This window comes from Rhinichthys klamathensis, unplaced genomic scaffold, assembly GCF_029890125.1.
Source record: "Rhinichthys klamathensis goyatoka isolate OS25496 unplaced genomic scaffold, OSU_Roscu_1.1 h1tg000168l_1, whole genome shotgun sequence".
Classification (NCBI taxonomy): Eukaryota; Metazoa; Chordata; class Actinopteri; order Cypriniformes; family Leuciscidae; genus Rhinichthys; species Rhinichthys klamathensis.
In genome coordinates this window covers 534,212-561,430 of record NW_026606699.1, presented here as the reverse complement: position 1 = coordinate 561,430, position 27,219 = coordinate 534,212, and the positions used below count along the sequence as shown (strand labels likewise).

The 27,219-nt window shown below is 37.7% G+C and overlaps 1 protein-coding gene across 1 annotated transcript in view; it reads right to left on the bottom strand.

Moving 5' to 3' along the window:
- Nucleotides 1-6,765: 6,765 nt before the first annotated feature.
- nkd2b (NKD inhibitor of WNT signaling pathway 2b) overlaps nucleotides 6,766-27,219 on the bottom strand; it is a 43,780-nt gene continuing 23,326 nt past the window's right edge. Inside the window, exons 4-10 of the mRNA XM_056259440.1 lie at nucleotides 14,656-14,704; nucleotides 12,772-12,890; nucleotides 10,791-10,886; nucleotides 10,394-10,544; nucleotides 9,750-9,822; nucleotides 8,171-8,286; nucleotides 6,766-7,348 (exon numbers count right to left, since the gene is read on the bottom strand). Coding sequence (XP_056115415.1) covers nucleotides 6,831-7,348; nucleotides 8,171-8,286; nucleotides 9,750-9,822; nucleotides 10,394-10,544; nucleotides 10,791-10,886; nucleotides 12,772-12,890; nucleotides 14,656-14,704 — 1,122 coding nt within the window. The 3' untranslated portion in view covers nucleotides 6,766-6,830. The remainder of the gene's footprint in view (nucleotides 7,349-8,170; nucleotides 8,287-9,749; nucleotides 9,823-10,393; nucleotides 10,545-10,790; nucleotides 10,887-12,771; nucleotides 12,891-14,655; nucleotides 14,705-27,219) is intronic.

Here is a 27,219-nt window from a genome sequence, read left to right as displayed (position 1 = left end):
TCGATATGCAGATGTCTAGAGAGCAGGAGGTCAATGCAAAGCTGATGTACTGGTCAAACGTTTGGAAATATTACTATTTTGAAGGTGTCTCTTCTGCTCATCAAGCCTGCATTTATTTGTTCAAAAAATACAGTAATATTGTGAAATATTATTACAATTTAAAACAATGGTTTTCTATTTGAATCTATTTTTTAAAATGTAATATATTCCTGTGATCAAAGCTGAATTTTCAGCATCATTACTCCAGTCTTCAGTGTCACATGATGATTTATTATCAATGTTGGAAACTGTTGATAGTATATAACCTGTGATACTTTTTTCAGGATTCTTTGATGAATGAATTTTTTTAAAACAAATTATCTTTTTTTGAGATATCAAATCAGCATATAGAATGATTTCTGAAAAGGATCATGTGACTCTGAAGACTGGAGTAATGATGCTGAAAATGTAGCTTTGAATCACAGAAATAGATTTAAAATAGTAATGCCTTCAAACTTTTGACAGGTACTGTGTGTGTGTATATATAAATAGCCTATCACAAGAGGTGCACAAAACTGTAGCAATGAAATTAACATTATTTTACACAATATTTACCCAATATTGACAAAAAAAAACATTTGAAAACAGTAAATGTGCACTCCAATTAGGCATCTCAAAACTGATCTGATTAACCATATATCACTCAAATACATAAAAAACAAGCTCTTCCCCAACATGCATGTGTATGTAATGTCACCACAAAGTTTCCCTACTAAAATAATACTTTAAATCAGCATAAGATCATTTTGATGGTCCTAAGGTCCCAGCAAACCATCTTAGGCTTTTTTTTTTTTTTTTAGCAGGGTTTCCTTTAAGCAGCATCATAAAATAATTATTACTTTATATTAAACAAGCTCTTTTTTTGCCATCATGGGCACTTGTTGCACACTCTGCATGTTGAGTTCGAGATTATCCAGTGGCAGAATCTGAGCTCTCTTACCTTCTCTATGTGACTGAGATGCAGAGCAGCGATGCGTCGCGTCAGTTCCGCGCGTCTCCGTCGCAAACGCGCAGATGAAGGAATGTGGGTGACCGTGTGAAAGTGGCAACGCTTAACTGGCATTATTTTCTAACTTCCACCCACTCCGAATGGAAACAGCCAGTTGTCAATGGCAGAGGAGGTTCTCTCGCGCAGCACAAAGTAGGAACATTTGCATTTCTCCGACCCTCCCCTCGCTTTTCACGGATGGCATTGTGTGGCGCGGTTGGGGTCCTTATTTGGCCCCCGATTAAATCCTCACTGGCCTGCGCTCAAAAAACGACTTATAGTTATAGTTATAGTCTGACACATCGCGTTAAGACCTAGTATTTACTATATTCTCTTCTGAAATGTTCTGAATGCATCGACACGAGTTTACAAAAAGCTTTACAAAAACGTTTTGGAGCAACAAGTGTCATCGTAAAAAGGAAAAGACACGTGACACCCCATTTTGAGGTTCCTCAGACTGACAGAACCCTCTGATGAACATGTCCTTGTCAGAGATTCTCAGATATCTTGTTGTAACGTGGCATAACTTGATCATATATTTAAAGTCTTTCCTTTGTGATGTGGTTAATGATGGCAGTCTTTAAAGTTCTTGAAGAAACTTAAGGGTTCTTCAGAGAAAAAAAAGGTTTCTAGAAAATTCCTTCAGTCTGACGACATGGAATTTCAAACCTTTTAGTATTCAACATTTTGTTGTTTTTTTAACTCTGTAAATATAATTTTTTTGCAATTTACTTAGTGTGACAGGTCAAAGTCTAAAAGGACAATCTTTTTATGACGAGATATTAGCAAAATGTTAAAATAGTTTAGATAGGCCTAAAATAGAAGTAGGCTATGGCATGTCAGCAAATCAATTTCATAATGTTTTGTGCTATATGCCTTTGGTTTGTGTCTCTCTAAATCATTCCAACCCACTTCATAAAAAATTACACAAATCTGCCTAACAAAAATAATCAAAAGAAAAGATGGTTAAAAAAAAGCCAAATTAAGTCAACGTCCTCATGTATCAATAAAAACATGTACACTATTTATAATAATATTTATATTTCACACACACACACACACACACACACACACACACACACACACACACACACACACACACACACACACACACACATATATATATATATATATATATATAATATAAATACAAGCTTTATGTAGTTTACTTTAGGTCAAGGGGTGTGAGTGTGACATGCATTTCTAAAACAATGTTTTTATGACAAGGTCATTCAACTATGCATAGAAGAAATAGCAAAATGTTCTTTAAAATAGTTTTAGATAAAAAAAGAAGTATAGCTTGTCATGTTTGCAGGACATTTGACATGTCAACTACCCAGCTGCATATAAAACCGTTAAAAAAATATAATAATTTAAAAATGTCAAAATATATGTTGTATTTGCAAGTTATAAAAATAACTAACAAATATAATACGATATAATATATAATAATATACAAATAAAATAATCAAATCCCAATCCAAAAGGCCCCAATAGAGCTATAATTTCCCGATCTCGCCGCAAGGTGGCGCTGGAGCCCGCAGAATGCACAGCATTCAAATCCAGTTATAATGGTTTGAAGGTACTGTACTGTTATGTAAAATAATACTATTAGTCGTGTAAACTATTATTCATTCATTCTCAGGGTTAGTGATAGGAACAAACGAAGCCTACCACGGTTATCGACACTTGGTAACTCGACCAGCACATGATTGATTCCGATTCCCACAGAATGAATGAATGATCAAATCACGTGTTGTTGATGAGAGCGGTGTGCTATTACCATTACACAAAGTTATCAGACGTACTATTTTCAACTAGTTGTGTAGAAAAAACACACAGACTTACATTGAAGATACTCGAGGCATATCTATAACGTTAGACCGAAATATCATAGAGACTTGAGGATGATATTTGGCAACGTCCTGGAAACAACCAGCAACTTCATGTTAACGAGTAAGTTACGTGTATTACGAGTAGGCCTACGTGGTGTATGTATGTACTCACTAACTACGTGTATTTTCTCCTTGATATACAGTCTATGATTTTCTCGTTAAAAAATCTCGTTTGACAGACATCCCTAAAATGAAGTAATTTCGACGCACTGCTTGAAGCTTTTGCGAATCATGTGTTTCTTCGAACCAGTGATTCTGATCTGGTATCAAACCGCCAAAGTCACGTGTAAAGTTCAGTAAACGAAACTTTGTTACGTCATAACTGTTTCGAAGGGTTCGCCGCGATTTGTAGACATTTTAAAGGGTTAGTTCACCCAAAAATGAAAATTATGTCATTAATGACTCACCCTCATGTCGGTCCAAGCCCGTAAGACCTCCGTTCATCTTCAGAACACAGTTTAAGATATTTTAGATTTAGTCCGAGAGCTTTCTGTCCCTCCATTGAAAATGTATGTACGGTATACTGTCCTTGTCCAGAAAGGAAATAAAGACATCATCAAGTAGTCCATGTGACACCAGTGGGTTAGTTAGAATGTTTTAAAGCATTGAAAATACATTTTGGTCCAAAAATAACAAAAACTACGACTTTATTTAGCATTGTATTGTCTTCCGGTTCTGTTGTGGATCCGCGTTCAGTGCCGCTGCTGACGTAAGACGCTGCTGACGTGTGTCTGGTGCGTCCGTGTATTCGGGTTCAAATAAATATGGCTGGGCAAAAAAATGCAAGTCTTCCTCTGTGTGGAAATCCTTAGACATGTTTGCAAAGATTGTTTTGTTTCCAGCGTGCGTCTCCCTCAGACTGTAAACGAAGCTCGGACGCACCAGACACACGTCAGCAGCGTCTTACGTCACACACACACACACACACACCAGACACACGTCAGCAGCGTCTTACGTCAGCGGCAGCACTGAACGCAGATCAACAACAGAACCGGAAGACAATACAATGCTGAATAAAGTCGTAGTTTTTGTTATTTTTGGACCAAAATATATTTTCAATGCTTCAAAAAATTCTAACTAACCCACTGGTGTCACATGGACTACTTTGATGATGTCTTTATTTCCTTTCTGGACAAGGACAGTATACCGTACATACATTTTCAATGGAGGGACAGAAAGCTCTCGGACTAAATCTAAAATATCTTAAACTGTGTTCCGAAGATGAACGGAGGTCTTACGCGCTTGGAACGACATGAGGGAGAGTCATTAATGACATAATTTTCATTTTTGCGTGAACTAACCCTTTAATGGCACATTTGTACAATAAAAAGTAAATGTTGTAGTTAATAGTCTCTTCTTGAACAATTTAACCAATAAAAGAAACACAACAAGAATAAATAGTAAAATAGGCTTACACTACTGACACTGCATAATGGATGATGATTTGTTAATTGTATTTAATAGATAACACTTTCAATAAAAACGTTTCTAAATGGTTTGTAAAAGGTGTTTTTATACACGTTGAGGCTGAGGCCCCGTTTACACGATGGGAAAACGCAGATATTTCTCTGCGTTTTGCCCTCTCATTTACACGAAAACGCCGTTTTTACCACAGAAAACGATTATTTCTAAAAACTCCAGGCAAAGTGGAGATTTCTGAAAACGCCGGTTATGTGTTACCGTGTAAACTGGGAGAAACAGGGTTTTAGGTTCTCTCTTGTCGATTCTGAGGATTTTGATTGGCTTGCATGGCTTTATCCTTCTCCCTACACTGCCGCCCATAGGTTTGGCATAGTTATGATGGCGCTCGACGGCGTATTTATGCGGGTGTGTGCACGATGTTATTTTTGAAAACGGAGAGGGGGAAAATATTCGTTTCTCTAAATACCCGGCTATGTGTAATCGTAGCCTGAGTTTTCGTTCTGGCCAGCCATCGTGTGACGTCTCGAGCGCTTCGAAGCAAGTGATTCAGAGATTCGAAAAGCGTTGTTTCTCCCCCATCACTCACTACTCGCAGTTGACGTGTCTTCGGTGGGCGTGGCCAATAGGAGAGGGGTGTGGCTAAAGTCGGGGCGAACTTTTGGCGCATGTTGATCAAGTATTCTGTTGGTGACAGTAGTAGCACCACTGTCCATTCTAATGAATAAATTGCCTTAGTAATGAGCAATTCTACTTAATTTATATAAAGAATGAAAGGCAGATGTCAAATGCAGTAGATGTATTTTATTAATATATAAAAACAAATGCATATGTATAAACCATGATAAATATGCATATGCGGTATAATCATACAGTAAAATGTTTATATTCATATAGTTTTTATTTTTAAACACAAAGGATATTTTAGCATTCAAACTGGCAGTGGTGATATTTCCTCTGGTAAGAGGGAGACGTTCAGTCCATGGCAGCTCTCCCAAAGGAGAAATAGCCTTTTTCTTTTTTCTTTTAAAAGCTACAGAGCAGCACCATTCACCTGAGATCCATGTTTGGGAGAAAATACTTGAAGAGAAACACAAAACCACATCCGAGTGACGGACAAAAATATGTGGCCAAGCAAATCATGATGGCTAAATTGTACAATCATTTTGTATATATGGAGTCATTCCTTCTATGCAGTAGGCTACATTTCATGTCCCCATCATATATGTCATAATATACTGGATAAAATCTTAAATATGGGAATCATATTAGTTTCTTTTAGTAGAATTAAGTGAACACAGGGGGGAATATCTAGAGACCCAAGGAAAATGAATATCCATTCAAATCAAATTAAATGATTTAATTTGGTTTGAATAAATATTCATTTTCCTTATGTCTCAAATTGAAATGTTTTCTTGGGTATATATTATATATGGGGGAAAATGATATATATATTTTTATACTGATAATAGATGTATAGGTCCACAATATTATTTTGCATCCTGTTGGTCTTATGTAAAAATCCTTTTAACAAAACTCTGTTTTGTAATATTTTTGTGCTACTAGTTGGTTTCTGTCCCTCTAAATCATTCCATCCCACTTGATGAAATTACACAAATCCGTATAACAAACATAATCAAAACATGAAGAGAAATTAAGTTGACGTTCTCATGTAAACGGTCAGCAATGACTAACTTTAGCTCTATTTTCATATTCTTTCTAATGTGTAAATGATCAACTTAATAAGTGCCTGAGTTTGACCAGAGCAGATTTCTGAATATCTTTTATATGCAGTGTTGGGTGTGTAACGAATGACAAATAACACGAGTTGGTCACTTTTTTCAAGTAACTAGTACAAAATTTACAACAAAATATCCAAGTTACTTTTTCAATAAGTAATGCAAGTTACTTTGTTTTCAGTATTCCTCAAAATGAATAAAAACAGTGAAATGATGAAGTAACAGTGTTGTACTTTCTTCTCCTGCGTCCTATTCTTCTGCACAGCTGAGTTTGTTTGAGCGGCGCCCTCTACTGTACAGGCATGCATTTGCCTTTCCTTCAGCCTGATGCTTATTCATTTCACTTTTGGTGTGAATATAAATACAGCTTTTTTGTAATTAAAAATCAAACAAGCAAGCCCACCCCAGGAGAGAAAAATTAATGCAGAAGTAACGTAACATTATTTCCCACAAAAAATAACACAATTAGTTACTTTTTTTTAGGGAATAACACAATATTGTAATGCATTACCTTTTAAAAGTGACTTTCCCCAACACTGAATATACGCTTTTATATAAAAACAACTTTCTGAACATCCGTACTGCAGAACAGGAATGACCCTTGAATGAGGCCTGGGATTCTGCTTGGTTTGCCTGAAAGCTCTGTTACGTGATCAATGATTCCAACGAACATAAATCCACAGCAGAGTTTCCGCTCCATGAAATGACTGAAGAATCGTCCCGGGCTGAGCGTCCCGTCGCAGGGTGGAGTCATGTCTGATGGTAGTGGTGGTAGTGGTGATGATGATGATGTTCGTGATGATGGTGGTGTTCATGTCGCTGGACCACCGGACGCATTAAGCCGGCGTTCTGCTCGCGGTCCGGCGCAGGTGAGGGTTGTTTTGAAGGAGACAGGGCTTGTTCTCTGGCTTTGGCTCTCACTCTCTTGCTGTGACTGTGCTGGAGAGGGTGTTGGTGACCCGACGGGGCTTGAGGCTGGTTCTGCTGGGGTAGATGGTACACATCCTGAGCCCCTGTGACATGCATGGAGGGATAGTAGCCGTGGCACTTGCTGATTTTGGCCGCACCTGCTCCTTTGGACGTCCCCTTGGGGGATCTGATGAACTGGGGCCCGTTGCGCACGCGGGGATCCAGCGCCACACAGTGGTCGGACATGACCTGCGACCGGCGCTGATGGGCCTGTGTCTCGGGCTCGTGGGACCGGGAACGACTCGGGTTGTGTGGAGGCCGTGAGGGCGGCTCTTGTTGGGCCGCAGGAGGAGAGGTACCTTTGCAGAAAGAGAACATTTATAATATATAAAATAATATTTTATAAAAGGATCAGCACAATGAAACATAATTAAGGAATCATATTTTTTTTAATAAAGTATCAGAACAAAATTAAGATTTTTATATTTTGTAAAGTATCAGTACAATAACACAATTAAAGAATAATATGTGTTATAAAAGATCAGAAGAAAATTAAGAAATTATATTTTATAAGGGGTCAGCACAATGAACAATTAATTTCATATAATCTTCTTCATAAAGGATCAGAAGAAAATTAAGATATTTATATGTTTAAAGGATCAGCACAATGAACATATTTAAGGAATAATATATTGGATAAAGAAAATGAAGCCTGATTTTAAGGGAAATTAATAAAAAATAATCAGCATAAATTAAAGGCAGCAGGACAAATACTACCATGATGAGGACTTATAATAATATCTTATTATTTCTTTTGCATTGCAGTCATGAGATGTTTATGAGGGGGTGAGCATAATGTATGAAAATAATGTCAAATAAAAATAAATCTAATAAATTAATGTCTTAAGGGTCCTAAAATGCACATATTTATTAATGAAAAAATGTAATTTTCTTTTAATTTTGTGGTTAAATACAACATTTCCTGGTGGGTTTTCTGAGACACCCTTCAGTGATTGTAAAATATTGGAGTTAGGAAATTTTGAAGTGAAATGTGGCTATGAGATTCTCCCTATAATCTCTAAACAGGTTTTTCTGTGAAGAGTGTAATGCACAACTCACTCGTGTCAAGTGTTAAGGATTGTTTTTCTGTGCTATCATGCACATGTTCAGGAAAATCTTACTGTCAAATCTGGAGGTGTAGTTCTCTATTCCAGCCAGATCCAGGTAATGATTTCTTCTTTCTGTGTTCTCATCTACGCAATAGTGATTCCTCTCGTGAGCTTCAGCAGGCTGACCTCTGTCACATCACCGGAAAAAACATCCATCATGCTTTAATACAGCACATGCGGACACACACTCACCTAAAGGATTATTAGGCACACCTGTTCAATTTCTCATTAATGCAATTATCTAATCAACCAATCACATGGCAGTTGCTTCAATGCATTTAGGGGTGTGGTCCTGGTCAAGACAATCTCCTGAACTCCAAACTGAATGTCTGAATGGGAAAGAAAGGTGATTTAAGCAATTTTGAGCGTGGCATGGTTGTTGGTGCCAGACGGGCCAGTCTGAGTATTTCACAATCTGCTCAGTTACTGGGATTTTCACGCACAACCATTTCTAGGGTTTACAAAGAATGGTGTGAAAAGGGAAAAACATCCAGTATGCGGCAGTCCTGTGGGCGAAAATGCCTTGTTGATGCTAGAGGTCAGAGGAGAATGGGCCGACTGATTCAAGCTGATAGAAGAGCAACTTTGACTGAAATAACCACTCGTTACAACCGAGGTATGCAGCAAAGCATTTGTGAAGCCACAACACGCACAACCTTGAGGCGGATGGGCTACAACAGCAGAAGACCCCACCGGGTACCACTCATCTCCACTATAAATAGGAAAAAGAGGCTACAATTTGCAAGAGCTCACCAAAATTGGACAGTTGAAGACTGGAAAAATGTTGCCTGGTCTGATGAGTCTCGATTTCTGTTGAGACATTCAGATGTTAGAGTCAGAATTTGGCGTAAACAGAATGAGAACATGGATCCATCATGCCTTGTTACCACTGTGCAGGCTGGTGGTGGTGGTGTAATGGTGTGGGGGATGTTTTCCTGGCACACTTTAGGCCCCTTAGTGCCAATTGGGCATCGTTTAAATGCCACGGCCTACCTGAGCATTGTTTCTGACCATGTCCATCCCTTTATGGCCACCATGTACCCATCCTCTGATGGCTACTTCCAGCAGGATAATGCACCATGTCACAAAGCTCGAATCATTTCAAATTGGTTTCTTGAACATGACAATGAGTTCACTGTACTAAAATGGCCCCCACAGTCACCAGATCTCAACCCAATAGAGCATCTTTGGGATGTGGTGGAACGGGAGCTTCGTGCCCTGGATGTGCATCCCACAAATCTCCATCAACTGCAAGATGCTATCCTATCAATATGGGCCAACATTTCTAAAGAATGCTTTCAGCACCTTGTTGAATCAATGCCACGTAGAATTAAGGCAGTTCTGAAGGCGAAAGGGGGTCAAACACAGTATTAGTATGGTGTTCCTAATAATCCTTTAGGTGAGTGTATATATGGCAGAACATCTACAGTATGGTGAAGTTCCAGCATAGTCTAATCATGCATGTTAGATAACATGATACACTGCATGTGATGCAACACAATACTAGATCTCTCACATTATAATCAACAACTGCACCCAAAGAACCCACCCACTCTTTTGCTGTTTCCCAGAATGAACATTAGCTGCACACCTGATGTGTGTGTGTTGCCGTCTCTCCTCAGTGTTAGCCGATTCGATGCGACTCAAACGACTTGCATCTTTCTCTGAAGAGGGAACCAAGGAAACCAAGTTAGGCACAAACAAAGTGAAGTTAAGTTGTTTATGGTTGCTTTGAATGTGTCCTATTCGATCCTAAATTAGAGTGTGAACTATTTTGTTATATAACAGTGTGACTGAAGTGTTGACTGATTCATTCATTTGTTATTAATCATCTGATCTTTTGAGTTGTGTCCATATAGACAGAAACCAAATGTATTTATTTGTGCACGTAATAAAACCTGTGATAATAAAACGAAGTAAACAATGAAATTAGTAAATAAATAAGTAAATAAATAACATTGCGATTAATATCACGATATTACTCTCCGCGATAATATCGTGTATTGCGACTATGGACCCATAAATTATATAGTGTGGAAATTTTTTTATTTTATTTTTTTTTTGTATTTCCAGCTGAAATAACATTTACATTTATGCATATGGCAGATGCTTTTATCCAAAGCGAGTTGCTTTGAATTTAAGGTATGCATTTGATCAGTTCATGCATTCCTAGGGAATTAAACCCCATGATATGTGGTTATATTTGTACAGTATGTGTGTTTTGCCGAGTCGCACCGGTCCCGGCGTGTGTCCCGTCCCTCCTGCGAGCTCCAGGTTCTGGAGAGACCGTCAGCTTGACTCGGAGGGTCTTTTGTTTGCTTTTACACGAGTGATTGACGGAGGCATCCACTACGTCATAGATAGTGTGCATCAGACTGGACATGTCCTAACACACAACACACCACACATCATGAATGCATTCTCATTCTCATGCATTTTAATGAATGCTGAACGTGTATTAGCAAGTTTGTTTATGGCAGGCTGGTTCATAATCATTGATCTGCACATATTAACAGGTTTCAGCATTAATACTGCATGAACAAGCATGCAACACACTAGTGCACGACACGTGCAACACTGCTGCTTCACTTAATGCTGATAAAGCGAAATACATAAAACGCAGATATTTTACCTCCTTCGTGACTTTTCCGCAGTTGTCAAAATCGTAGAGGGTAAAGACCCACTCTTGCCTGTTGTCATCAACCAGCGACACGTTACACTCCAGATCCTGAGAGTTCAGAACACACAAACATGCAGTTACACACATGACCAGCAGGAGGCTGTCAACAACTGTCACATATTAGAAATAAAAAATTATTCACTCAAAACTGAAAACTGTCATCATTTACTCATGTCATTTGATTTCTTTACTTAATTTGACAATGCAGAATAACATTACTGCACAGAGTTGGCAGCTAAAAACCGAATAAATATAAATATAAGATTACAATAGGTAAAATACAAACTAAATGAAAAGTTGAAGCTGAAGGATTAAAATTAGTAACAGTCATTTAAAAATAAAGAAAATAAAACTGAACTAAAGAAAAATGAAACCTAAAAAGTCATTTAAAAATGACAAAGCACATACAATTACTAAAAATTTAACTAAAATTAAAAAGGAAACTGAAAATATAAAATGAAAGCTAATTCTAAATATTGATAAAAACTATAATAGTATATAAATAATACTAAAATAACTGCAACCAACAAACAATCTTAAAATAAATACAGATGCCGCATCCGCTTTCTTTTTACTATATGTAAAACAGAAGCTTCATAATTTATTTTTGCACAGAATAAACAAAGTTGTACAGATATGGAACAACATGACGGGAAGCAAATGATGAAAGAATGCTTATTTATGGTTATAATATTCTTTTGATGAAGAAAAAAAAAAGTAATCTACAGGTATTATGTTTGACGTCAGCTCTTTAAAATGCAACTGGAGCTGTTCAGAGAGGATGTACAGTATAAGGGAGTTTTCCCCACGGTTCTCAGTTACAGCTTTGGGCAGCAGCTGTTATTCATGGGTATCTGGTAAGAAGGATGATGATTGGACGAGCACACGTCTGGAGATGCTGCGGGCGTCTGAGCAAGCGAACTCTTACAACATCAGAATGGATGGTGAGGTAAAGCAAGAAGACTTTCCTCCGAGCTCATGCGGTGTATGCCATGAATTCAGGCCTTTGGCAATGCACTCGGATATCACTGGTGTGTCTGCACTACTGGAGCGTGTGGCAAACAGGACGAGGCCGAGAGCCGCGAGAGAACGACACGAGGCCGCTGGAGTGACTGATAATGATAGTGACGGACACTGATAGGTCTTGTATCTCACAGGAGGAGCTTCGGAAGCATAAAAGGAGGATCGACGACAGTGAAGGAAGGAATCAGTAAATGATGTCACTGCATTCAGCTTCTGTTTCTTGCTTGGCATGAACCAAAGTCCTTTTAGGCAAGTCATGCCACTCGGCCGCCATCTTGGCAACGCCTCCGGGCAGCTATTTCGGACTAACAAGACCAGGCTCCTATCTAAATGAATGGGCAGAGAGTCAGAACTGCACTTTCACTGGTCACCGGGACATAAAAACTGCATGTAGAAACAGCAGTAAAATATGATAAAAATCGCTGAAAAAGTTTGATGACTTCCCCCAAAAATAAGGTTTAAAACGCCTTTTTCCCCACAGGTTATACGTTTACTACGCATGCGCAAGGGTTCTCTCCCTCGGTCGTGCGCGCGCTCTAGTTTCCGGGAGATTTGAACTAATTTGCGGGCATCAGGGAGCCGCTATCAATCTGAGGGAGACTTCTGATGTCTGATATTATATTACACAACTCACACATACACTGCATATCAAATCTGCTGCCTTTTCAAACAGTAACGTATTTTGCGCTGTCTCAAACCTCAACTGTGCGCATGCGTCAGTGGAACCAGACGATAGGCTTAAATGTTTCCCGGCTTGACTGTTAAAAGCAGACGATTGGCTTTCCAGCGGGAGGGGCGGGACATGTGCAGACAACCGCCATCTTTGGCGTTACGGGTTTTCCCTATATAGTTGTATTAAGGATTGATGAAGTGGCATGTCTCTATATAAATAGTCTCTGCATGAACTTACATTCAGACTGATGCGCTTCTTCCCTTTGCAGGTTTCCTTCAGGTCTCTCTCTCCATCTTCAGACGGCAGATACTGAAGAAAACGCTCACATCCTTCAGCCTTTTCTGGAGGCAAAATCACTAAACACACACACACACACAAATACAGTGAGTAAACTACACTGAGTTCCAGTACAAATATCTAAACATTCTTATATCAAGTTACATTTACTTGAGAAGAAAAATGACTTCAAGGAATAGTTAACCCCAAAAATTGACAGCTACGCTACTACCACTTTGACGCTTCAAAAGGTTCATAATGAGATTGTAAAACTAATTTATATGAATTGAGTGGATTAGTCCCAAATTTCAGAAGAGACTCGATCTCTTTATGAACTCTCTGAAGCGTCAGTGGTAGTTGCGTAGCTGTCAATGGAGGGACAGAAAGCTCTCAGATCTCATCAAAAAGATCTTCATTTGTGTTCTGAAGATGAACGAAAGTCTCATGGGTTTGGAACGACATGAGGGCGAGTAATTAATGACAGAATTTTCATAATTTTGAAATTGACCTGATAAATCAAAATGAAGTTAATGTTAAATAAAAAATAAATACAAGAACAAATATCTGTCAATGGGGTCAGAAAAGTCAACTTGTTTTCCTTTTGAATTAAGCTGAATTTCTGACCCCACTGGCAGATATTTGTTCTTGTTGTAAAATCAACATGAAATCAAAACATATTTTTTTATGAAATATTGCAATATTTATTATAAATGATTTATTTGTGCACGTCATTATTTTTTTTTAAATCCTCTCTCTCTCTCTCTTGCAGTAACATCTGTCAACCTGTCACTCACATGAGATCCACCAACAGCAAACCACAACCATCCAATCAATTCCCTACGGACAAAATCAAGTCCCGCCCTACATTTTATCTTGTTCAAGAAGCCGTTTCACTCTAGCCTGGATGCCAGCCCGAACCCCGCCCATAACATTTTTTGGTCGGGAAGTTCGGTCTGGACTCAATCCATTGAGGAGTAATTATGATCAGCCAAAAAATGTTCGGTCCAATCAAATTGCCAGGGCGGGCTTTATACGATGATGAACAGATGGTCTGCAGGGACGTAATCATCCCGTTATCAAAGAGGGCGATGACTGCAGCTGGAGAATTGAGATGTATAGATTCCGCGGTCGCGCCTGTTGTAAAATAAATCGACAGCGCATTCATTTTAATAGACGAACAGAAAACTGCAATCAAGGCATTTATCGATCGGAAAGATATTTTTGCCGTCCTTCCTACAGGATTCGGCAAAAGTGTAACTTATCAGCTGGCTCCGATGGTCGCTAAGAAGATGGGACGCAATGAAAACCCTGTGGTCGCTGTGGTTTCTCCTTTGGTCGCACTTGTGGAGGACCAAGTAAAAGAAGCAACATTCGTTATTTTACTTCTTCCAGCGTGCGTGCATTTGAGTTCTGTAGTTGACAACTGTGCTATGCAAAGTAGTTGACTTACTGCGTTGCTCTGATTGGTTGTAGGTCTATCCAATTGAGTGCAGAGTTTTTTTTTTTCCTGGTTCGGTTAAGACACGCCTCATAATCAAAGCCCTATGGAGCAGTATCAGACTCACATTCTGACTAGAATATGAGTATGACGAAGTCAGGCTAGTTTCACTCAGATATATGACACACTGACACACAATCTATTTTTTTTACAGTCATCACAAAGATGATTGCAACTTCAGTTTCATACCACTTAAAGCATAAACTCTAATCTCTCAGAAAACAAGACACCTCATCTAGTCGTTTTACATCTCCATTCTCATTATAAGAATGAGATATTTGTACTGGAAAAGAAGACAAATATTCAAATACTGAGTTAGATCAGCACAGCTGTGTGTGAATACACACCCTGTAGAGGGCAGTGGTGTCCGTCCTTCAGCTCACAGTTCTGCAGCTCCTGGAGGAGAAACACAGATCAAGAGAGGTGTTAGTTCAATATCCAACCCAGAAACCACAGAAAATAACAAACGCCTCCATCTGAAGCATTTCCTCCTCAGGGACGGAAAAACCATGATAGTGTCGCAGAACATCAAATCTCACTGCAAAATACCTTCCACCTTCGCTTCGACCCAAAAGCAACAGAGAGAAACAGTTGAGTTCCTGAAGTAAAAAAGATAATCCTATTAATTCTCTCCGTAGAGAATTTCATACTTTTGGTTATGCCAGTTTCGCTGTGCTGTGTTGTAATAGCGCTGACCATATTTACATTTGTGCATTTGGCAGCTAGACGCTTTTATCTAAAGTGACTTACAAAGGTTTCAATGCACACATTTGATCAGTTCATGCAAACGTATGACAGAAATACTTGCATATTTGCCCAATTATGTCTCATCTACCACGTTTCCTTTTCTCTGATGATTCGAGAGATTATCATTAACAGAAAAATGTGGGGGGGTTTGTTTTCTAAAGTATCACATGGAACTAGTTAAATCCAGGAATATGCCTGACACGGAGACAGATGAGACTGAGGTCTGTCATAAATCACCATCAGAAACAGACTAAATCATCTGCAACCACCGACGTCCTCACCACAAAAATGCACCACGGTACATGGTGTACAAATCCCAACCTGCTCATGTAAGGTAAGCAGTCAACAACAACCTCAACCACAACCATGTTCATGAAGCCTCCTATGCTAATATTGCGAAATATTATTCAAATTTAAAAGAACCATTTTCTATATGAATATATTTTATGTAATGTGATCAAAGCTGAATTTTCAGCATCATTATTCTTCAGTCACATGACACAAAAACATTTCTGATTATTAATGTTGAAAACCATTTTTTGCTGCTTCATATTTTCTAAGGATTCTTTGATGGTCAGAAAGTTCAAAACAACAGCATTCATTTGAAATAGAATTTTTTTGTCTTTAACTTTTGATCAGTTTATTGCATCCTTGAATTCATTTCTTCTTACTGACCCCGAACTTTTGACAGTGGAGTATAGATTCATACACATTTAAAAAAAAAAAAAAGCAAACCTGTGAATATCAATGATTTGAACATGATTTTTATGCTGCAACACATTCTGACACAGTCACCCAACGACCAATGAGAACCTCTGAGAGGCGGGTCCAAGTGTGTTTTCAGGAATCCAATGAGCTGTATTGATTTCAAACGGATCCGCCTCCAGGTTTAAACACAGAACGCAACACTGAGATGATTTCCAGCCGCAGAACAGCCATGTTTTCTTTAAAGTCACGTGTGTGAGAGGCATGAAAGCTCAGTGAACTCATTACCACCCAGAGCAACAGATGCATCCCAGAGCTGCATGCAGGATCTGACCGCCCACTGCATTTTAAAGGCTGACACATGGTATTTTACCCATAATGCCATCACCCACTGAGGCCCTTTTTAAGCAGCAATGTGTGGACCATATGGTTAATTAAGAGAGAGCTGGTTCCAATCCACAGTTGAAGAAAAAACAGGCCCTGGTTTCTTTACCTTCCATCTCTGACTCCTTGAGCTCAAACTCCCCAGATAAATCACAACAAAGACTGTGAGTGTGTAGAAAGGGCATCTGGAGGCATATGCATGTGTTCTGCCATTATTTGTGGAATAAGCATGTGACGTGTCGTATCAGATCTCAGCATCATGGCTCTTGAGAGAGGACTGTTTGTTCCTGCTTCATGGCTTTCTTGCGTTTCTTGTGAGAGTCACTAAAAAAAGAGGTCGTAAAGAACAGATTCACCTGTCAGCCTCACTACCTACCAGGGTTAACTAGGTTGAACTATCGCTAAAGCTATGTCAAAACATTTTGGTAACTCTTTAAAGTAAGTTCTCATTTGTTAACATTAGATAATGCATTGGCTATCATGAACTAACAATGAGCAATATATATTATTTTTTACAGGATTTGTTCATCTTTGTTAATGTTAGTAAATAAAATGACAAATTAGAGTAAAACGTGTTTTGGAAAATATATGTTTCACACAAATTTTTTTTTTGCATTTTTCATAACATTAAATCTAACATTTTATAACCTTGTTCAAATCAAATTAAGTACGAGCAACAGTGACTTAAATCAACATCACTAACTACAGTACATTATTCTTCAGGCTAGTAAGTGTAAAGAAACAATGAAAGCATCTGATTGTTCACACGTGAACTCATGAAACTCTGACATGAAAAACTAACGAAAGCCTGATCCCTCTGTGTGACTCCCAGCTTCCCTCAAAGAGACGGAAAGTAAAAAATCCATTATTAAAATATGAATTATTGAGGGCAACATAGTTTCTATAAAGAAACAAAAGCTCTTAATTCCAAGAAGATTCTCAGTCTGGACTCAAAAACAGATGTGTTCTCGACACGCTCCAGACGACAGCGAGGAAGCAGCGGTGAGGAGAGACAAAAAACATTTAAGAAACAGTGTCAAGAAATTCTGCTTTTCTTTCTACAGACCTCTAGCATGATGCTATGGAAGCTTGTTTCCGCCACAGAATGAAAAATAAAAAAGGTAATTGTGACTTTTTATCTCACAATTCTGACTTTTTTCTCACAATTGCGAGTTTAGATCTTGCAATTGCGAGATATAAAGTCAGAATTGCGTGATATAAAGTCGCAATTGCGTGTTATAAAGTCAGAATTGCGAGATATAAAGTCAGAATTGATTGATATAAAGTCGCAATTGTGTGTTATAAAGTCAGAATTGCGAGATATAAAGTCAAAATTGATTGATATAAAGTCGCAATTGCGTGTTATAAAGTCAGAATTGCGAGATATAAAGTCAGAATTGATTGATATAAAGTCGCAATTGTGTGTTATAAAGTCAGAATTGCGAGATATAAAGTCAGAATTGCGTGATATAAAGTCGAGATTGCGTGTTGTAAAGTCAAAATTGTGAGATATAAACTATTCTGAGGGGGAAAAAGTTAGTCTTTTTCCCCCCTTAGAATTGGCCTGGTAACTCGCTATTGCGAGTTTATATCTCACAATTCAGAGAAAAGATGTCAGAATTTCGAGATATAAACTCGCATGTGTTATAAAGTCAGAATTGCGAGATGTAAACTCGCAATTCTGTCTTTTTTTCTTGCAATTGCGACTTTATTTCTCAGAATTGCGACTTTATATCTCGCGATTGCAAATTTATTTCTCACAATTCTGACTTCATATCTCGCAATTGTCGCAATTATTATAAAAAGTCCCAATTATTATTTTTATTCAGTGGCGGAAACAAGCTTCCATATGATGCATCTATCTATCTATCTATCTATCTATCTATCTATCTATCTATCTATCTATCTATCTATCTATCTATCTATCTATCTATCTATCTATCTATCTATCTATCTATCTATCTATCGTTCCATCCATCCATCCATAAAGATCAAACTTTCACAGTTCTTTCAACAAGGCTGTCAAATCAACATTCAAGGTCTAGAACAAATGAGCTTTTCTAGTTTTATAGGTTTAATTTACAGTTATATAATTTTTTTTTAATTCAGTCCATTTGAACTCTTTCATCTTTGCTATGCTTTCCAATTCAAAATCTGGAACTGATTGGAATTTAAAAAGTATTGTCGATTAAAATCTCAATGGCCTACAAGCCATATTGACATAAATACACACAGTTTTCACAGCGCACACCAGTTTTCAACATTAATAAGAAAAGGTTCTTGAGCATCAAATCATCATATTAGAAAGTTTTCTGAAGGATCATGTGACACTGAAGACTGGAGAAATGATGCTGAAAATTCATCTTTACATCACAGGAATAAATTACATTTTAAAATATATTCACATAGAAAACAGTTCTTTTAAATTGTAAGAATATTTCACAATATTTACTTTCTTTTTGATTAAATAAATGCAGCCTTGGTGAGCAGAAGAGACGTCTTTCAAATATACTAAAGAATCCTACCAACCCCAAACTTTTGAACTGTAGTGTACATGCGTGTTGCCAGTTTATGACAGACAGTAGCTGACGTACATCTGGCTGTGTTGCGAGAGTAAGTCCGTAACGTCCCTGATGCCGTTCACGTCCAGACCAGACTCAGATCCAGCGGTCAACTCTGTGCCAAACCATCCACAGCATCTCACTAATGTTGTAATCTCTGCTTTGGTCTTGGCTTCTAGCAAAGAAAAAATACTCTGGAGAATCTCACTTCTAGATCCAGTTTACTTTTCAACACCGAAAACAAGCAGAAAACCATGCTGCAAAAATGCTCATTTATAGCATTTAAGCATGCATAACAAGAAGTTACTTTTCGACATAATCATGGAACGGACAACATGTTAAGCAATAAAAGCTATTTTCAAAGTGAGCTGGCAAGGTTTGTCCATAAGCTTTGTTTCAGGGCATGTGCTGATGAACAACACGGTACCAGCGGACCACAGATGGCCAAAGGGTTTCTACCCCAGTGCAGAGACTTTTCACCCCAAGGTCAGATGTGAGGCGCAGTGTTGGCAGGACATGAAGCGCTTCAGAGACTTCAGAAACAACAGCTGTGGAGCGAGTGTGTTCGCTCATCTGCGTCAGAGGCCCAGCCAGACATTTGAAGTTCCCCAGGCCTGTAAATCCCAGAACATCTCGGCCCGCTGGAACACCGACGTTCATTACAGCTCTTATCGGCTTCCTCTGTAAGTGTAACACACTGACATTTATCTGCTAGAGAAAATCAGACTAAATTTTCACTAAAATTAAATTTTTACTAAAGCTCATCGCAGAATGAGCTACAGGCCAAATACTTCTAGAGTTTAGATTGAGGAATTCACTACGAATGTGGCTGCATCACAATTCGCCTACTATTGCCCTAAAAGTACACTACCGTTCAAAAGTTTGGGGTCGGTACGATTTTAAATACTTTTAAAAGAATTCTCTTCTGCTAACCATGGCTCCGCTTATTTGATTAAAAATACAACAAAAATCAGTTATAGTATTAAATATTATTCCAGTGTGAATCAGCTGTTTTCTGTGTGAATATATAGTAAAGTGTAATTTATTCCTGTGATCAAAGCTGAATTTTCAGCATCACCAGTGTCAGTGTCTTCAGTGTCAAATGATCCTTCACAAATCAGTATAATATGAGGATTTGATGCTCAAGAAACAGTTGTCTGTCAGTTGTACAGTTTTTTGGGGTTTTTTTTAGGATTCTTTGATGAATAGGAAGTTCAAACGACTTTTGTAACATTATAAATGTCTTTACTGTCACTTTCGATCAAATTAATTATTCCTTGATAAATAAAAGTATTGATTTCTTTCCTCCAAAAAATAAAAATAAAATTCTCACTGACCCCAAACTTTTGAACGGTAGTGTATGTACACCTTTTGTGAAGAAAAAGTACATACTTTTGAGTGTGTGTAGCAGAAGTAGGCAAGCTTTTGGGACATACTACTTTGTCATTAACGGTCCGCTCTGTCACTAGTTACGTGCATTCTGTCACCGCTTAAACTGCCCTGTCAATCATCTTGTCACAGTTAAAGGTGGGGTATGTGATTTTGATTTTCTTTTTTGACCATTTGTTCAAAATCACTTGAAATCCTATTCCTAACCCACTTACAGCCACTGAGTTAGAAGCACTGAAATGAAAATTAAGCAATTTAATCATCTGTGGAACCGGCAGGACTCGAAAAACTCCAGCCAATCATTTTCAAGACCACCTAGAATCATTGGACAGAAAATGCGTCAATCAAACGGTCGTACCACAAAAGTTTAAAAGTTAATAACCAAAAGTATCTTTATAAAAGTTCACAATGTTGCAGATGAAATATAATGTGAATAACATGGAATACATATTTTTTCATCAGGTTAGATATTGATTATTTGGTCTTGCACATCCGCCATGTTTGTAGTTTTTAACACTTAATTTGTTTGTAGTTCTAATTGAATCCTCGTCCAACATGCAATGGGTTGTGGGCAGTTAGCCGTTAGATGGCCCAAATGCCATACTTCATCTGCACTTATGGCACAAGACCATAGGGTGTCCCATTTAACACATGCCTAATTCCATTTCAGTGTGCTTTGAAATTAAATGAAGATGAAAATCTGTGGTTTAACCACCTTCTGTGGAAGGTGGTTTATGTTCAGTTGATTTTCATTTTCACGTAATTTTCTCAATATATTTAGCTATTATTGAGCAACTGACAACATAGCTACAACTAACCGACTTCAAGTCATGCTGTACAAGGCCTCTAAATCCCGAAACATCCACAGAGCCTCTCTGAAACCTGTACCAGATGTCGGGACGTCTTTATGAGCCCCTCCTCAGACTGGAGCACAAATGTGCCACACACTTGAACCTCAGCAGCACCTCTCAAACAGCTTTTACAGGCCGCTCTTAAAAGGGAGCTGCAGAACACTTTTTCAGACCTTCAGTGTGGTTTGTGTATAATATTTAAAGGTTAGTATGAACACAAGACCCGAGTTCAGTGAGATGGTGCGGTTAAAATGTAGTAAATCCAGCTTAGTTATTCTAGAACGTCAAACAACTACACTGGTCTAGTTCTTCCAAGCCTGATAATGTATATTTGCAGTCATGAAGAGGTGTGTATTAAATAAGTGTGATCAAAAGAAACGTGCTACTGGGTATAAATGTGGAAAATCACAATGGCTTCTTCCCTATGTATGGAAACCCATTTTCGCCACAAGAAAACAAGGTTACACTTTATTTGAAGGTGTGCGTGTTACTCTGTAATTATACATTTAAGTACTGACTCATAATAATTAACTACATGTACTTACTATAGGGTTAGAGTTAGAATTAGGTTTAGTTCCATGTAATTAAGCACAATTTATAGTAATTACTATAGTAAGTACATGTAACGAGTAACAGACTAAAATAAAGTGGTATTAAAAACAAAAAAACATGCTTTGGTAAATCATAATTAATCACATTAAAAGTTGAAGTGATGAGATACAAATACTGAGATAAAAAGTTGATCTGACATGTGATGTGACTGACATTGTCATAATTGCGACTTTTTACATCATCATTTTGATGTCAGTTATGATTTTTCTTTATTTTATGGAAATGGTCGTTCATAAAAATGATATGCATTCACAGCACATTTTACTTCCATAATCTGACGCATTTACGAGTGAAGTGGGAAATATACCGGTAATCTGGAACGATTGAGAAATATCTTTACATGACAGCCGTGAACCACAACTCTAACTTTCATGTACAAACACATATTTAAGCACAATAGAGGATTTAAACATGCAACAGTCACTATAATGCATGCAAGAAAAATGCATGCTAATCCTAAACAACATCAACATCGCAGCAGCTTCTAACGAGCGAGTTTGGAGTTCAGAAATTGTTGCACCTTAATCACGAAATCCAACCGCATGGCGTCTGATTTCAGCCACAGATTAAAAGCCTGTTAAGAGCTTGACCCGTATCCACTCCGGATAGTGTCTGACATACGAGTGTTATCTCTCTGTCGCCACCTCACCAGACCGGTTTCTTTTGTACACGCTGCGCACGCTTCTCCCACCCATGAGCGGTGCAGCTGGCAGACCCACGAGGCCACAGACATTCTTGACGCTCGTGCAGGAACAGGCTTTAATCCAAGATGTGAAGTTCCTCACGGCCATGACATCGGCCAGGGGTCACCGACGGGTCAACTGCGACCCGCTTCTTGTTTGACCTAAAAATACACTCCTGCTCCACCACGTGACGGGAGGTGGAGGCGTCTGAAGGACGTAGATGAACACATCAAATGGACCGGAGCCAATGGACCACTGGTGTTAACGCCAAACGGACGGGTTCAACACAATGAACCGCACCGCAGGAATATAAACAGAGATTACGAGGAAGGGACTGTATATAAATGTATATATATACACCTCATTGTTGCGCTGGCTTCCTGATACGCTAAAGGCGAAGGTTCCTCTTGTCCATCACCTCTAGATCAGTAGCAGGAAGATACAAGTTAAACTAAAGTTTATTACAATAAATCACAACATTTTAAATATATAACCATCAAATAATGCAATTTCTTTTTGCATGCAAAACAATGCATGTGATGACATTACATGCCATCATTCATATTATATTAAATCATAGGCTGCGTCCGAAAACTTAAAAATGCTGCCTTAGGAGAATGCATTCCTAAAGCATCGAGGCAAATCCGAATCGAATGTTCGCTTCACTTCGTGTCTCCTGAGATTCCTTCATCTGATTGATTTTTGAAGGCAGATGTAGCCTTCGCTGCCTTTGATATCCCACAATCCTGTGCTTCTCATTCCCTGACAGTTGAGCTAAAGGTAAAGATGGCGTCTGAAAATTGCCATTGCTGGTCAGTTTGTGTAAATGTAAGTTTTTGATCAAAGTTTTCCACTTCTGGTGTCATTTCTAGCGATAAATGACTGTTGAAGTAATTACATATTTGCTTAGTTTTCATCAAAGCTAGATCAATACACCGTTACGCTGCCTCAGAAGTCTGTCCGAAATCAGTTTCAATGAGTTGTTGTGCCTAAGTTAGTGAACAGCAGAATTTGACAAAGCATTTCGATACAAAAAATTAATGGCTTACAGAGATTATCACTGATTCATTTGAATTTATGAAAAGTCATTATTATGACATAAAAAGTAATGTCAAATGTGACATTTGACATGACTTCTTTTGTCATAATAATGACTTTTCAATTCAAATGAATTTTTATATCATCATTTAAAAATACTTAATGCCTCATGGACATTCAGATTAATCAAATGAATCAAAAATATACGCTAAAAACAAGTCTTATCTTACACAATTCTGCTTGTCAGGTAAACGTCTGAAGAAAAATAGATATTTTTCCTGGACATAAGACAAAAATTTGGATTAAAATTGCACAGACAACTAAACCATTTGTGCTTGTCTACAGTGAAGGTTTCATGCCAGACCATTTCAGCCCACAAACATCCTGGCCTGCACTTTGGTGACCCTGAGGAGCCCAGCTGTGGGCGTCTCCACCGGGACTCTCCTGTGTGAAATTCTGCAGTGCTTTTCATCCATGGGCATGGCAGAAGAAAAAACAAAGATCAAAGGTCTCCTCCTTTCCTGTTCTCCTACTGCCCGTATTTGCAACACTTTTCGAGATATTTACTATAAAACACAAGACCGTGACAAGATTGAGACTAAACCAAACAGAGCTGCCTTTCTGTCTACAGCCCACTTATACAACAATTAAAGGCAGATAATTATATGCCATAACTGACTAAACTGGAACAGTCAACTTTGTGTGGAAAAACGTCGACTACCAATTTCAATAGAATTTGGCATAAGAACGGGGCTAAGCTAACGGCGGAAAAGCACAAAAATACTTGACATTTAACTTTTTATCCATACGTTTTAACAATTAAATTACCGTAGTAATATTTATATAAATAATGTGTGTGTATATACACAAGCATCTTTGATTTAAACTTTACCGAAAATAAAAGAAATAGGAAAAGTAAATATTAAATATGCAAACTACACACTTTAACCATTATATAATAATTATAAACAAAACATTTTAAGAAACCAGTGAGTACAACTTGCACACAAATATATAGCTACAATAAATATGAAGTGACATTTGAGAAGAAATATATTTACCTATTTATATTTTTATCTAAACATACACACAAGCGCAAACCTATAGACAAAATTCCTCCTTCATATCAAGATTTATCTGAGCTTTGGAGATTATATATATATATATATACACATTTCATTATATATTTATATATATATATATATAATTATAATGTAAATATATATTTACTACTATTATTTATCTAATTATACATAATATAATATACCTTCTTCTATGAGCTTACTGAATTTTTCAAAATGAAAAATTAAATATGCAAACAACATAAAACTACACACTTCAACTTTAAAACATCAACAAGCTGTAACAGACAGACAGACACTATGAGAAACCAATGGGTTCATGGGTATGAACAAAAACAAAGAGCTCCAATGATACGAAGTGACGTTTGACAAGAAACAGGAAAACTGCGCACTTCCCAGCCATGTAAAACGGTGGAATGAGAATGGGGTGAAAAGTTCAGATGATGTGGTGATACCGTGATGTTTTAGGGCAGATTTGATCAGCCAGACCCACATCAACATACAGAAGAGGTGGTGTACTAGAAGAGTCCTGGAGGAGGAGGAGAAACCATACAAACGCATCCTTTAAAAAACCCTCTGACATGTCAGTGGAAATTGTAAAAGTTCAGGTTTATTGCATCTTGAGTTTCCAAGCGCCTCTGAAATAAAAAAAAATGCCCATTTTCCTCTAACGGCTAAAAAACCACCTAAACATCAAAGAGCAAGTGTACCGTGAACAAAACGCTCGGCACTCAAAAGACACGTTCCCTCCATCCGACGCCTTCGGACCGGGGCGAGTATTGAATATCAGTCTGAATCACTAATCGAGGGTGAGTTTCACGAGACCGGCTGTTTGTTTAAGAGGAATCTGCAGGTCAACGGAGCGTTAAACAGCAGACAGACTTACACCGGCGTTTGAAGTCACGGTGCCTGTGGAGGAAGTGGGTGAGAGAAAAGAGTTTGCTTTCAGGAAGAAAATGAAACAGTGGCGTCTTTCAGGCCTTTCAAACCCTCATCAAGTCCTCATCTCATGATGAGATCCCGGCGTTCCTTAGAAAAGAGCCCTGTGGCTGTTCTGAGAACCGCAACAGACAGTAATCGTCTAAATAACCAACAGTGTCGGGAAAAAGAAACTCTAGTCTCTAAGCAGTTAGCTACACTTCAAGCTACTAATATATATGTAAATAAATAAAAGGGGGGTAAGTGTGTTTATAAATATATATATATATATATATATAAAAATAAATGTATGTATATATATATATATATATATATATATATATATATATTTAAATAAATGTATGTATGTATGCATGTATGTATATATATACACACACAGACATTTAAATTTATATACATTTTTTTTAAATCTATTTATTTAAATCTATTATATACATTTATAAATAAATCATGTAAATATATATGATTTATAAATACAGTATATATTTATTATTTACATATATTTAATTATAAATTTACATAAATAATATGACATATATACACACATGTATTTTTACACCATATTTACATATATTTAATTATAAATAAAAATGTCAACATATATTTCAAATATAAATATTAAAATACTGATGTGATTTTATACTGTATGTGTGTGTGTGTGTGTGTGTGTGTGTGTGTGTGTTTACATTAGTATTTTTCTTATAAATATATATAAATATATATATATATACAGTTTATATTGACATAAAAGCAATCAACTGAAATTCTTAATTAAGTTGACAGTATTAAAACCAATTAGAGCAATTTACATTAAATACCACCAAGAACACTTCACAACAAAAAAATATATCGCTGCTAGATAAGATGACATAAGATGCAGCACAAACATCTGTGCTGTGATTCAAAGGAATCAGTGAACCCTATTTTGAACTAGTTTTATTTAAATGAAGCCAAACGAGTAAATGAACTGATTCACATTTCCCAATGATCCATCCTGCTAAATGTAGACAAGTTAGTGGTGTCGCTATTTACTTAATTACTCAATTCAAATTTCTTTGGCGCCTAAATTTCAAAGACCAACCAGAGCGTTTTGCTTCAAACGCGGGACTGCTGCATCAAGCCCAATATGCCTCATGAAAGATAATGATTTAAACATTTGATTCTTGCAGTGGAGCCACATCTGGAAGTGGCTTTTGATGGAGAGAGCGCGTCCAAGTAACAAAAGCCCATTTGCAGCTATTCCCAATCTGAGAAGAACTCAGTCCCGCTCCGACTGCAGCTCGCTTTGAAGCTGCCAGTGTGTTTCGACAGCTAACCACTTTCAGATGTGGCCGTGTAGTTTTATGGCTTGAATAATAGCGATACCTACACATGTGCAAGCTAGAGGTCCAGAATGGGGAGTCTCGATGGTTTTCTGAACAAGAGAAAAATGTGCTTTCACTCACTCCAGCTTTTCTTATGTCACAGGAATATGAGGCAGTTCTCACAGTTTTTGAACAGCTCAAAGGTTTAAACTACACACAAATGGATCAACCCGAATGACATTTGGTTCAGATTGGGTGGTAGACCTGAAATAATCTGATCAAAGGTTAGGTCACCCAAAAATTTAAATTCTGTCATTAATTACTCACCCTCATGTGATTCCAAACCACATTCATCTTCAGAACACAAATGAAGATCTTTTTGATGAAATTTGAGAGCTTTCTGTCCCTCCATTGACAGCTACGCAACTACCACACTGACGCTTCAGAAAGTTCATAAAGAGATCGTAAAACTAATCCATGTGAATTGAGCGTTTCAGTCAAAATTTTCTGAAGAGACTTTTCTATTTATATGATGAACAGGTTTAAATTTAGACCTCGAAACCTTAAACCTTGAAGCTCAATCGAACCCGCTTGACGTGCGAGAACAAACCTCTTG